The 14,842-nt window shown below is 43.3% G+C and overlaps 1 protein-coding gene across 9 annotated transcripts in view; it reads left to right on the plus strand.

Annotated features, from left to right (window-relative positions):
* The window catches only part of SENP7 (SUMO specific peptidase 7), an 82,126-nt gene that overhangs the window by 24,391 nt on the left and 42,893 nt on the right, over nt 1-14,842 (plus strand). For 7 of the 9 annotated variants that reach the window (XM_039526235.1, XM_039526241.1, XM_039526257.1 and 4 more), the window contains exon 6: nt 998-1,195. The exons of the other annotated variants lie outside the window; for them this stretch is intronic. In XM_039526235.1, coding sequence (XP_039382169.1) covers nt 998-1,195 — 198 coding nt within the window. The remainder of the gene's footprint in view (nt 1-997; nt 1,196-14,842) is intronic. 9 annotated transcript variants of the gene reach the window in all.

Raw genomic sequence — 14,842 nt, forward strand, 5'->3', positions numbered from 1 at the left:
CCACAACATGCTATGCTGGAAAGTGACCCAGGTGGATCAATTTATAGAGAGAGAAGACAGAGGGAGGTGTTTACAGGGCATAGCTAAGAGACAGCATCATTCATACCAAATTCAGAAAAGGCTGTGGCTGTACATCATCATAATCATCTGAAAGAAATCACAATGGGAACTGCAGAGCATAAACACCAGAGCTTGAGGGACGAGAGCTATTAGCAACGCGAACCAGCAAATTGACTGTGATCACACATGTTAAATACTTTGATAGTCTTGTACATTTGAACCACTGATAAAATGCGTTTTGTCATCTCTTGATGTTTTTGATTGACCTAATTTTGGTGCTCATCTCTTCTGACCTATGCAGATGTTCTTCTCAACCTCACAATTGCCTGATATATGGCAGAGTGACACCTGGGATTTGTGACAAATGGCCAGAATTAATTACAGAGTCCGTTACATGCTTTACATATATACTGTTTGCCAGCTGATGGCTAGAGGTGTGAGTGAATCGGACTGATGGACAATAAGATTTGTTTTACTGGCGGCTTCCTGTTCCTAGGAGAATTTTTAAGATCACTCTGCAATTCTTTCAGTGTTGAGATTTTGCATGGAAGTTATTCTAAGATAAATTTTATGTGAACAGAGAATGATAAATCTTCAGTTGAGATGTCAAAGGCAGTCTAAATGCAACAATATGCTAACATACTGTCGCTGAGCTAAAGTTAGGTTGGTTTTCCCCCTTGTCTCCTCTTGACTACCCAACTTCCTACCTATGGTCTGTTGTCTTTGTTCTTTGTGTTAGCTGCCTGACATAGATTGTAAGCTTCTTGGTGGAGAGATCTTGTCTTATGTCTGTAAAGGACCTTGAACAAAATGGTACTTTTGTTAGTAGTAATGATATTTGGTGTTACCAAGCCACTAAGTTACATGAATTCAACCAAACATTTCTTTATCTAGATTTCAGTGCAGCATTTATCATTTATTGTTATATGTATGGCAGGCAACCCAAAGTTATTTTGAAGAATGTCCTGAGGATGAAAATTGGAAGAAAATACATAAAGAGACAGCTTATAACAGATGCTAATTTATCTGATGCTGACAAGTTGCTATCAGGTCAACCACCCTCATCATCTGTTGCCAACTTGCAGACATGTCACATATTAAGTCCTCCTCACCAAAGCCCTTTTATATCTAAAAGGTATGTTCTTCATTATTGATTTTGCTAGCCTTATTCTTTCTGAAACAACATAACTTGTCATGAAAAAGATAACTTCTGTGAAACTGTTTTTGTGAGAATCTGACTTGAAGCAATAGTTGAATTTCCTGAGTGCAAACTAACATACGGTATTTTCAACATCCCATCATTTTAACATTACATTATTCTCATTCTTGCTACATCTGACATTACTTGGTCACCTTTTGTTATTAAAAGAACTTAGATTTGTAAAAGATCAATGTTTTATGTTTAGATATGATTACAAGGTTTTAATATGACTACGTTGGTTTGAAATGATGTCCAAAACTAATCATTATGTCACTTGCCTGTTGCTGTGATATTTGGTATCTTGGTTCTAGGTTTTCTTTGACATATGCTCAAAGCACTTGTATATGCTAGTCCTGTTCTTCCTAAATCCACAACTGGTCTCAACCCCATCATCAGTGTGCAGCAAGGATTGCCCCTCTCATTGCTTTAGCTTTCTATTTCTCCTATTTCCATGTTTATATAGACTTCCGTACAACAGAAATGCTTTATGTATGGAATTAGCTGTAGAAATGAAGCTGACTAGGATTACATAATGTAAGTTTCATTCTGCATTTGCAAAGTGAACTATTCTGTCTCTCCTTCTGTGCTCGTCTCTCTGCTTAAAAGAAAAACAGCATCAAGAACAAAGGAAAATAAAAAAGAAGGGAGAAATAATGAAAAAAAGGTTATGACTACACAGCAGCTGGGAGGTGCGATTTCCAGCTCAGCTAGACATAAATACACTAGCTCCATAAAAGTTAGCATCTGAAAATAGCAGTGTGGCGACGACAGCTCAGGCTAGCCACCAGCATACATCCTTACGTGACCCCCTGAGTATGTACTTGTGTGGCTAGCTCAAGCTGCCAGCAGTGCCACTGCAGTTACACTAATGACCCTCCTCCCCATCCTTAAAATCCTGATGCGAACACAAGCATTTTGCAAGTTAGCATGCAGTACAAACACTTGCTTTGAGCTTACAGCATATATGTAATGGTATTAGGCAGATGCATCCTATTATTTCTTTATCGAGGCGCTTCTTTTTTTTCAGTCTTCACGGTCTCTTTATAGCCAGGATCATTTCAAGAAACAATGTGAAGTGCTGACTCGGACGAGGCTTGACAAACTAGTATTTGACTCTGAAACCACTTTGCTACTACTTACCCCAGGATGAGACTTAAGAAAAATCGGAGTGTGTTGGATATTAACCACATAGTTTGAAGGTGACATACTTGGCCATATAAATCAGATCATGCATGTTTTACAACAGCACCTTTAGCATGGAAATGGTGGGATTTGTATTCTGCTGTGCCTGGATATAATTTTGGAATGACAGTTGCGTGTGTTCATAGCGAGCAGACTGTATGTGAAATTGTGTAGATAGTCCATTGTATTTGGAACTGAGGCCTGGTCTACAGTATGCGTTTATACCGAATTTAGCAGCATTAAACCAATTTAACGCTGCACCCGTCCACACAACGAAGCCCTTTATATCGATATAAAGGGCTCTTAAAACCGATATCTGTACTCCTCCCCGACGAGGGGAGTAGCGCTCAAATCGGTATTGCCATGTCGGATTAGGGTTAGTGTGGCCACAATTCAACGGTATTGGCCTCTGGGAGCTATCCCACAGTGCACCATCGTGACCGCTCTGGAAAGCCATCTGAACTTGGATGCACTGGCCAGGTAGACAGGAAAAGCCCCACAAACTTTTGAATTTCATTTCCTGTTTGGCCAGCGTGGAGAGCTCACCAGCACAGGTGACCACGCACAGCTTATCAGCACAGGTAATAATGCAGTCTCCTGAGAATCAAAAAAGAGTTCCAGCATGGACTGCACGGGAGGTGCTGGATCTGATCGCTGTATGGGGTGAGGATTCCGTGCTAACAGAACTCCATTCCAAAAGACGAAATGAAAAAACATTTGAAAAAATTTCCAAGGCCATGATGCAGAGAGGCCACACCAGGGACTCAGTACAGTGCTGTGTGAAAGTTAAGGAGCTCAGACAAGCCTACCAGAAAACCAAAGAAGCAAACAGAAGGTCCGGGGCAGGGCCAAAAACATGCCGCTTGTATGCTGAGCTGCATGCAATTCTAGGGGGGTCCGCCGCCACTACCCTACCCCTGTCCGTGGATTCCAAGGTGGAGGTGATAATCGCAGCCATGGATGAGGATTCTGCGGATGGGGAAGATGAGGAGGAAGAGGACGACGAGCTGGTAGAGAGCACACAGCACTCCGTTCTCCCCAACAGCCAGGAGCTTTTTCTCAGCCTGACAGAAGAACCCTCCCAAGCCACTATCCCAGACAATGAAGCCATGGAAGGGGGCTCTGGTGAGTGTACCTTGTAAATATAAGACATAGTTTAAAAGCAAGCGTTTTTTAATGATTAATTTGCCCTGAGGACTTGGGATGCATTCACGGCCAGTACAGTTACTGGAAAAGTCTGTTAACATGTCTGGGGATGGAGCGGAAATCCTCCAGGGACATCTCCATGAAGCTCTCCTGGAGGTACTCCAAAAGCCTTTGCAGAAGGTTTCTGGGCAGCGTTGCTTTATTCCGTCCTCCATGGTAGGACACTTGACCACGCCATGCATGTAGCAAGTAATCTGGTATCATTGCATGACAAAGCCTAGCTGCGTATGGTCCCGGTGATTGCTGGCATTCAAGCAACATCTGTTCTTTATCTCACTGTGTTATCCTCAGGAGAGTGATATTGTTCATGGTAACCTGGTTGAAATTCAGGAATTTAAGTAAGGGGACAGAGATGGCCATTCCTACTGGGCTGTTTGCCTGTGCCTTAAAAGAAATCCTTCCCTGCAGGTAGCCAAGCGGGGGGAAGGGGGGGTGCGCGATTGGCGCTGAGCTTTTCCGCGTTTGGCTAGCAGGGATCTTTCCTGCTACCAGCCACGCGGTTTGTGGGAGGGGGAAAGGGGGGTGTTTAGCAGTGATCTTCCATGATGCCAGCCACGGGGTGGTTTCTGCTGCTGCACGTTAACAGGAAAGAAGCAGCACTGAACGGTAACACCAAAACTGCAGGCACTCAATATTAAGATGCAAAATGAGACCTTTGTACTGAAGGCACATGTGCTATGTAAGGTGAATAGTGTTGTTCACCATGAAAGAGTATGACCATTGTTCTCTAAAATGTATCTTTTTAAAATACTTCTCTCCCTTTTTCCCCTCCCTCATGCAGCTGCAAATTTTTCAAGCCTCCTTACTCCGTCCCGAAGGCTATCTCAGATAAGGCGGCGGAAAAAAAAGACGCGAGAAGAAATGTTTTTGGAAATCATGGAAGTGACCCGCAATGAAAGAGCTCATCTGAATGAGTGGAAGGAGGTGGTAGCAAAGTACAGGAAAGATGCCAGTGACTGTGAGGACAGGAGGGACCAATGTGAGGACAGAAGAGATGCTCGAGATGAGAGGTGACGGCAGGAAGATCAGCGGTGGCGGGATGCAACTCTGGGGCTGCTGCGTGATCAAACTGACATGCTCCGGCGTATGGTGGAGCTTCAGGAATGGCAGCAGGATCACAGAGTGCCGCTGCAGCCCCTGTATAACCATCCTCCCCCCTCACCATGTTCCTTAGCCTCCTCAACCGCCAGACGAGTAAGAACTCGTGGGGGTAGGCTCCGTGTACCCGCCCAGTCCACCCCAGTGGACAGCCCAACCAAAAGGCTCTCATTATTATGAAATTTTTTTAGTGGCCTTTTCCTTCCCTACTATTCTCCTCCGAAACCCCACTCGGGCTACCTTGTCAGTTCTCTCCCTCTTTTTATAATTAAGTAATAAAGAATACATGATTTTTAAACGCGAGTGACTTTATTTCCTTAGAAAGCAAGCTGTGATCCGGGGGGTGGGGGGATGGCTTACAGAGAATGAGTCAATCAAGGGGGGCGGGGGGGTTTCATCAAGGAGAAACACAGCAGTCACACTGTACCCTGACCAGTGATGAAACTGGTTTTCAAAGCTTCTCTAATGCGCACCGCTTCCTGGTGTGCTCTTCTAATAGCCCTGGTGTCTGGCTGTGCGTAATCAGCGGCCAGGTGATTTGCCTCAGCCTCCCACCCCGCCATAAAGGTCTTCCCTTTACTCTCACAGAGATTGTGGAGCACACAGCAAGCAGCAATAACAATGGGGACATTGGTTTGGCTGAGGTCTGAGCGAGTCAGTAATGTGCGCCAGCGCACCTTTAAACAGCCAAATGCACGTTCTACCACCATTCTGCACTTGCTCAGCCTGTAGTTGAACAGCTCCTGACTACTGTCCAGGCTGCCTGTGTATGGCTTCATGAGCCATGGCATCAAGGGGTAGGCTGGGTCCCACAGGATAACTACAGGCATTTCAACATCCCCAACTGTTATTTTCTGGTCTGGCAAGTAATTCCCTTGCTGCAGCTGTTTAAACAGAGTAGTGTTCCTGAAGACGCGAGCGTCATGAACCCTTCCCGGCCATCCCACGTGGATGTTGGTGAAACGTCCCTTGTGATCCACCAGTGCTTGCAGCACCATGGAAAAGTACCCCTTGCGGTTTATGTAGTGGGTGCCCTGGTGCTCCGGTGCCAAGATAGGGATATGGGTTCCATCTATCGCCCCACCACAGTTAGGGAATCCCATTGCAGCAAAGCCATCCACTGTGACCTGCACATTTCCCAGAGTCACAACCCTTCGTAGCAGCAGCTTAGTGATTGCTTTGGCTGCTTGCATCACAGCAGTCCCCACAGTCGATTTGCCCACTCCAAATTGATTCCCGACTGACCGGTAGCTGTCTGGCGTTGCAAGCTTCCACAGGGCTATCTCCACTTGCTTCTCAGCTGTGAGGGCTGCTCTTATCTTTGTATTCTGGCGCTTCAGGGCAGGGGAAAGCAAGTCACAAAGTTCCATGAAAGTGCCCTTACGCATGCGAAAGTTTTGCAGCCACTGGGAATCATCCCACACCTGCAACGCTATGCAGTCCCACCAGTCTGTGCTTGTTTCCCGGGCCCAAACTCGGCGTTCAATGGCTAGAACCTGCCCCATTACCAGCAGGATCTCCAAAGCGCAGGGACCCGCCTCATCACTCTCGTCGCTGCGCTGCCGTAGCCGCTGCCTCCTCGCCTGGCTTTGGAGGTCCCAGTTCAGCATTGACTGCACGAGAATGCGCAAGGTGTTTAAAACGTCCATGATTGCTGTCTTGAGCTCAGCAGGGTCCATGCTTGCCGTGGAATGGCGTCTGCACAGTTCACCCAGGAAAAAAGGTGCGAAACTGTTGGCTGCTGCTGCTTTCACGGAGGGAGGGGTGAGACTGTACCCAGAAGCACCCGTGACAATGTTATTTGCCCCGTCAGGCACTGGGATCTCAACCCAGCATTCCAATGGGCGGGGGAGACTGCAGGAACTATGGGATAGCTATGGGATAGCTACCCACAGTGCAACGTTCAGGAAATCGACGCTAGCCTCGATACATGGACGCACACCGCCGAATTAATGTGCTCAGTGTGGCCACGTGCACTTGACTTTATACAATCTGTTTTTAAAAAACGGTTTCTGTAAAATCGGAATAATCCCGTAGTGTAGATGTACCCTGAGAGACAACCTGTAAGTTATACATCTGGAATAGTGAGCATGGACTCTCTCTACCCACTGATAAATATTTAAGGAGCAGCTGCTGTATAGGTTTCACTTTAAGCAATATATTAGAAAAGGCAGTACAGACATTTCAGTTTTGAAACAGCTGATTGCTTCTTTGCACTATGTAATCAGTTCTGATAAGTTTTACAGTTCACAGTGTAGGCAGGGCAACTGCACCTGTATTTTCCGCCTTGTGGTCCAGCAAGGGCACCGACTCTCAAGCTTCCAGCTGTGCAGCTATCAGATCTCTTGGGCAAAGACGTGTGTGTGTCTGTCTGTCTGTCTTCCTTTTTTTTTTTCCAGGCTGCACAATTCCCTGCCTACACTGTGAATTCCCCAGCAAATTAGACTGATTAAGCAGGGCTGCTTTGCCTTCTTTTGAAAGATTATAAGCAGTGTAATTGCCCATATGTATACGTTACCATACAGCTTTTCCTAAACATACATGTTTATTCTTAAGGTGAACACATTACAGAGAAAACATATTAAAATAATAAAAGAACCTATACACATGCTAATAAGAATACCAGAGATCACCCCAATTTTAACAAGAGCTCTGGCAGGTATACAGTTTTTCAGACCCCACCAAGGGGATTTTCTGTGTTCACAAGTTCATAATAGCTGTTAGATCAAAACAAGCACACCCATGAAAAGAGTAGTCCCTCCTTTATAGAGCCAGGGTCTTTGATCTGGAAATAGGTAATTTGTAGACAATGTGTTTCTCCTTCAAAAGTCTAGGTAGGTACTTTCATAACTAACGGCATTACATTGGCATACACCTCTCCCTAAAGATTTCCTGGGAAACCCGCTTAATTTAAAGTGTCATTTTGTTTCAAATAACCCTCTGAAGCTCTCATAACGCTTCCCAGAATTTACTTAACCATGTCTCCTCCTTAGAGACATTACATACAATCCCACAATAATACATCAAATTTGCATTTTTAATAGAATGAACTCTTAAGGTATTTCAACTTAATTCAGTAAGGTTTGCCTAGGATATTGCAGGAATTTGCCATATCTGTCACAATAAGCATGAGCAAGTGCAGGCTTTGTGAAGACAATGCAGAGCCACAGGTGAAGTGTGTTAAACTGAGATGAAAGAACTTTAGGCTCCCTCTACTGAAGTTTTTAGACGGGAATGGAGGTGGCTCTATGTTTAAAAATTAGTTTATTCAAGCCAATCGTGAACGTGTTTTTTCAATATCTTCGCCAGTTACATTCACTGAAACAGTGTTTCAGAAATTGGTTCTCAGCTTGCTTTGTAGCAGGGTTTCTTTGTTGCTTGAAGGATTAATTTCTCATGTTTATTTTGTAATAATCTTCTCTGACCCCAGGCATTAAGTAAAAAGGTTGGACCTGTTTGATAAGGCATGTTAATAGGAGAATCCAATTTTCAGGAATCAAATGTTACTTTTAATGGTGATGAGTAAGTGCTGATAAGACTGCTTACAAACCTGAGAAGTCTGTCTAAAATGTGTGATGTAAAAGTAGCAATGCTGAAACATCTTACTTGTGAAGTTACTGTTCTAGACAAGCTCTGTTTGATTCTAGTTCCAACTCTACCTGGTAGTTTTGTACAGGATACCTTTGGGACCTGATTTTCATTTACACAAAGGCCCCTTTACACACCTCTGGCAGAGTAACAAGGCCTTTATAGTGGATTCAAATATATGTACATCCTCATTAAGGTCCCTTGACATAATCAGAGCAGTGAATACGGGCCTCAGTATAAATGAGAATCATGCCTTTGGTATAGCAAAAGTATCCAGTTTTGTACTGTGGATATAAAGAGCCAATAAATATATATTTTTATTTATAATATTTATATAATAATACATGTTGGAGGCCTTAGCTGGGCTTCTCCATTCTTGTGCCTCCACAGGGCAGTCAGTTATTATGCTTGCCATTTAATTCACATGTAAATAACTGATTTGTGGGTATAATCAAATATATATTTGTCCAAGTGACTTAAAATTGTGGGTGTAGAAATTGATACCATCTTCTGAAAATCTGCCCTCCAATGTCTGTAGTAGGGAAGCATAATTTTTTAGTGGCAAGAGAAATTTTAATCCACTGCATGTAGAAAGGCCAGAGATGTCCATTGCAAGTGGTGATAGAGCCTGATCCTGCACCCCATGAGAAGTTAATGGGATTTCTCATGTGAGTAGGTGATGCAGTATCAGGCCCCATTTGATGAAAAATACATCAGTACTTTTCAAATGGTTTGGTATTAGAGAATTGCTTGTAGCACTCAGGGAAAAAAAGCAGAAACTGAGGTACTCGTATTAAATCACTTCTTGCCTAAATCACTTCTTGCCTGCTTTCCCCACACTGATACTGTATAAATAACTGATTTTGTCTCGATACCTGTCCAGGGTGAATGCTTTAAGGTGCAAGGCAATGGAGAATTAAGCCCAGTGTATATAGTAGCCTTGTAATCTGGCGGTTCTGGTGTCAGTTTAGTGATGCTTTTCACTCCAGTTCCGACATGTAATTTAAACTGCAGCTTCTTGTCAGTTGTCTATACAAGGTACTACATAGGTAACTGAATGTGTGTGTGTATTATAGGGGGAGTTGGGAGCAACCTTTATGTTAGTTTCATAATATCTATGATAAAATATTCTTGCAACCCATTTTTGAGACACAGCTGCAGCAGTTCCCTGTGCACTGGGAACCCTATGAGTGGACAGTCTCTCTGTGAAGGAAGATGAGAGTTAGGCTGAGCTCCCGACAACAACCCCTATATCTAGGCCCATCACATGGCTCCAGTGGCCCATCCCTATGTGGAGAGGCATCACATGGTGATGAGCAAACCCATAGTGGCTTATTATTTAATCAGAATGCATCAGTGTGTGTGTGTAAAGCCTTATTCAGAGTTCTGTTTCCTATTTTAGATGTGTTGTGACCATGTGTGAATTTAACAGGGAAAATTTTGGTGTAAATTTGAATATGGAATGCCCCTCCCCCCCATTCTTTCCTGCATTTCTGTTTGCATTCATGATACTATATTTTTAATTTGATTTTTCTGACTTGGCCTATCTGCCTGCTGGAATGGATGGTCTTCCTGTCTCTTAAGGTTGTCACCTTGAATCTTTCATATCAGTAAGATGCTTTTACAGTAAGATGCATCTCAGAATTTGTATGAGGTACCTTTTTATCAGACCTCTGTCAATGTTGTAAGTATCATTACTTCAGATGTTAACACACACACCTCACCATTCTAAAAACAGATTTGAAACTCTTATGAAGAATGGGAAATCTATTCACCAAATATTATTTAAAATAACAAAATAAGAAGTTTATAAATGTGCAGGTAACCTTAACAAGAAAATACAGATAAGAATTAAAGGAAAATAACTCAAACCTCCTGTTTTACTATACATGAATTAATAACTCATCTACAATCGTGTTACATAGACATACCCAGCACTCCACAAAAACATATTTCTTCTAATCATAGTCTGATCACAGCTGTCTGTCTTGTCTTATTCCCATTTCAGCCAGCTAAAAAAACCTGGTTGGAATTTTAAAAGTAGTAAATTTAGACTAGAAGATGAAAACATTAGTAAATAGCTCTAGACGTTGAGCCCTTTTAATTGCTTCAGAGTATGTCTACACTGCAGTCAGAGTTGTGACTGAAGCTTCTGAATACATACCCAAGCTAGCTTTAATTTAGTCAATGAGAGCACAAATAGCACTGAAGTATCACATGCTTCAGCATGGGCTGTACAAGCCTACCCTGGACCCTGAGTACTTACTAGAGCAGCTAGCCTGCACTGAAGTCAGTGACTGGTATTAGTACTCAAGCTAGCTAGATCAAAGCTAGGTTGGATATGTCTATACGTGCGTCAGTCACATCTCTGAGTGCAGTGTAGACGTTCCCTTGGAGACCTGATGGGTGCTGCAGAGGCACCCAGCATTCATCAAATCACAGAGTTCCATTTGTGAGCCACTTGCAATATTTCCAGATCATCTGATAGCCCGGAGCTGAACAGTTAACTGTTTCCTCATTTTAGCATTTGTTATACAAAAGAATTTGGGAAAAGGGACAGAAGGGGTGGGAAATTTGCAAGCATATTATGAAGTCTCTGGAACTCCCATAAAAGATAGATAATTGCTAATTTGTTTGTTTTCCATGTGTTAATCCCCATCCAACAGTGTGAAAATCTCATTTTTAAGTGTATTCCACACTTGGAAAATTATTACTAACAATTAGCTAATCAGATTTTACAATTAGTAAATAGGAAAAAGAAGTGAGAAACTCAGCCCCATAAGTACCCACCAATTTGCCTTGAAAGTAACTGTGTTTTATTTGTAATTCTAACACTATATTAGGAATCTCATTTATTTTCCACAGGGTGTAAGAATACTTTTAAAAATATTCCTTGAGACAGCTTTGCAGTGTGTTCAAAAACAAACCCATGAATCCTCCCCTTTGAATTACCTTACACCTTGAGACCATCTCCAGAGGTGACCCATCACCATGGTGATCCTGGGCCGATCATAGCTGTATAGAAACCTGGGGAAAGTAAGTTGTTTGTGTTGGATACCAGCCCTCCTGACTATTTGAAGGATTCCACACATTTTCACAGCCGTTTGATTATTCATATATCCATGCAGGTCACCTTTTAAAGTAATATTCACCATCAATACTATACTATCAGTGAAAATAAGATGAACTGAGTTTATCTGTATTTATGTAAAGGGGAAATGTTTGTGTTTGCATATATATTTCCTGAAACATTCCTGAAGAAATGTTTGATTGATGGTATGTGTCAAATGTCTGGGGAAGATTGATTAGTGGTACTAAACTAAATGCCAGAAACTCCTGATGATTTTTGCAGGGTCTCTTAAAATGGGAAACTCTGAGCGATTGACAGACAGGCGGACTACATACCCACACAGGTTAAAATAACATTATTTAAGATGGGAAAGTCAAGCACTCAAAAGTTTAGGAAATGCCAGAATTAAAGTTGCCTGTGCAACCTTAATTTGGCCCTTTTATGTGTATACATTACGATAGTCTTCAATTATATGATATACTATTTTTTTCCACAGGCCCCCTGCTTCATTCAGTGTACAGTACTTATTCAATGATCAGCTATTCAATATTTTGTTTTATCCTGATAGTTCAGTGTGTAGCCCTCGCATGCCTTACTTACTGCATGTTATTCCAATTCTGCTCTGAAGACAGAATTATTTTCTCCATGGGATTTTTTATGGCAGTCATTGGTATAGTATGAAAGTGCTTCACAAACATTATCTTCACAACACAGCTGTGAGATGAGGGAGTGGTATCCCCATTTTACAGATATAGAGAAGAGAGACGGAGCGATTAAGGTCAAAAGTATCTACTAACTCTGTGTGCCCAGTTTGAGACAACTAGGATCAGATGTTTTTAGAGTACTTAGCATTATAGAGTAATTTATATGTTCAAAGCACAGCTCCCATTGACTTCAGTTGCAGCTGTGAGTGCAAAGCAATTCTGCAAATCAGACCCCAAGATCTCTGGTCAGGCACCCAGAAAATGAGGAATGTGCAACTTATGACCACTTGTAAAAGCTTTGGTTTAAGTCACTTGACTAGAATCACATAGGAACTCTGTGGCAGAGCCAAGGATAGAATCCGATTCCCTAGGGCAGCATTCAACTGCCTTAACCGTGAGACCCTCCTCTCTTTTCTGGCAATGCACTGCATCATTCACTCCACACCTTCCAGCATCTACAGAAAATGAAGCAATGATCCTCCAGACAGCAGTGTTCCTCACTACACAGCCCTGATTCATTGCCAGAGCAGGTCCATCCTGTGCACTAAAGGAGGCAGAGGTCCTATGGAAAAAACATTGTGATCATGTAATGAAAGGATAGTATAATGCATGTGCACAAGGGAGTGAATTAAGATTGCACAGGGAGCCTTAACTCTGGTATTAACCTGAGTGTGAATAAGCCACCTGCCTGAGCAACACATGCTACGCCTACCTAAGTGCCTGTCTGGACAATGCTATATTGGTGTGAGAGCTTCTCCCACCGACATAGCTACTGCCTCTCGGGCAGGTGGTTTTATTATGCTGATGGGAGAGCTCTCTCCTGTCAGCATAAAGCGTCTTCATCAGACATGCTACAGTGGTGCAGCTGTGCCGCTGTAGCGCTTCTAGTGTAGATTGGCCCTAACTTTTGAATGTTTGACATTGTAACATCAATATCCTTTTAACGTAGCACCTGGACATAATTTCATAGGCTTTTTAAAAAGCTAACTGAAAAGACAGAAGTTCTATTGTGGCATCATATTGACACCTGTATAGTTCATCAGCTGGGGTAGAACCTTTAGATCCACCATGCAGACTTCTGCCACTTGAGCTGATGGAGTAACTGATACCAGTAGTAAGTTGTTATCTTCTTTGTGGCACAACACTAGAGGGGATGAGATATACACTTTGCCTGTCACTTGCATCCGAAGAAGTGGGTATTCACCCACGAAAGCTCATGCTGCAAAACGTCTGTTAGTCTATAAGGTGCCACAGGATTCTTTGTTGCTTTTACAGATCCAGACTAACACGGCTACCCCTCTGATACTTTGCCTGTGGGTATCTCAGATATTTGCTAACAGCTGAGGACGGGAAGTTCAGGAATCTTGGGTTCCATTCTAGAGCCAGTGTTCTTCAGAGGGCACAGATTCTTCTACCCATTCCACACAAGTGACCTCTTTTGCCCCCTCTCCTCCAACATGTCCCTGTTCCAGTCCTGTCTGTTCCTCACCCTGGCTCCTTGACCCAGGCCCATTTTCCTCACTTTGCCGGATCCAGTCTCCTTGCCCAGGAAATATGTCTTGCTTCTCTGGATTCCCCATCCCAGTTCTCTCCACTTCATGTTTCCTCATCTCATGTTTCTCTCCCCCCTCCTCTAGTCATGACCCCTGCGACCTCAATGTTTCCTGTTCCCGTTCGCTCCTAGGCCCAGTCACCCTCTCTGGGCTCTCATCCAGTTGTGTCTCCTCTGACTTCTTGTCCCAGCCTCTTGAGCAAATCCCAATTCTCCCCTACCCCTCAGCTCCTCATCCAATATGTTGCCCTACACCTACTGTGTCCACATCTATCTATATTCGAATTGGAGCTTCCTCCTCAATGCTGCCTTCCAGGAGGAAGGTCATTGAGAGCAGGGAGGGTACGTCTACACTGCTCACTTCTTACAGCAGCATGTAGAGTACATACACTGTTTGCCCCCTGGCCCAGGTATAAATAGAAGTGTTGACAATGGAGCACTGCTTAGGTGATTAAAGTAAAGACATGCCTGAATCCGGTGGGTATATACCCTACACAGCTCTCTGTGCACCCAAACAATGCCTCCTCCAATTACAATGCTGTTTTTACCAGTGTAATGTCCTACTGCCAGAGCCCTTTCCCCAATGTGGGGAAAGGCTCTGGCAGAGGGGAGGTAGTGAGGAAAGGCTCCAGCAGCTCCTTGCTACTTGATCCACTTCTTGCCACAGGAAAAAACTCCAGTAGCACACATTCCAGTAGCAGTGAATGCAGCCTGGCATGTAGCTACACATCCCCTACATGCTGCCACCAGTGGTGTGCAGTGGAGACGTAGCCAGAGAAATAGTTTCCCTGTTCTTAGTTCAGGTACCTGGAGCCTGACCTGGCACAGCCTGCAGCAATCCAGAGCTGCAGTTGCAGAGGACAGTCCTGCTCAGCCCTGGACTGGTGCAGAGGGAATTTGAGGAATTTAGCTGCTAGAATCTAAGAAGTGTCTACTGAGCATGTGCAAACTATAATTTTTCGTGGTCTTCTAACTTGGCCAGATTTGGGTGGATTTTTACAAGGACAGCAAAAGGCACTTACTTGACTCAAAGGCAACTCTTGTGCCAAATTTCAAGCCACTGCTCTAAATCAAGGGAGTGCTTTTTAAAGAATAGGTCTCCAGAATTTTTTAACATAGGCGAATGAACATATTTTCCCCTCACTTCATTCTCTGAAATGGCTGAACTATTTTGTCTGAAA

This window comes from Mauremys reevesii, linkage group 1 (genome assembly GCF_016161935.1).
Source record: "Mauremys reevesii isolate NIE-2019 linkage group 1, ASM1616193v1, whole genome shotgun sequence".
NCBI classification, from domain to species: Eukaryota; Metazoa; Chordata; order Testudines; family Geoemydidae; genus Mauremys; species Mauremys reevesii.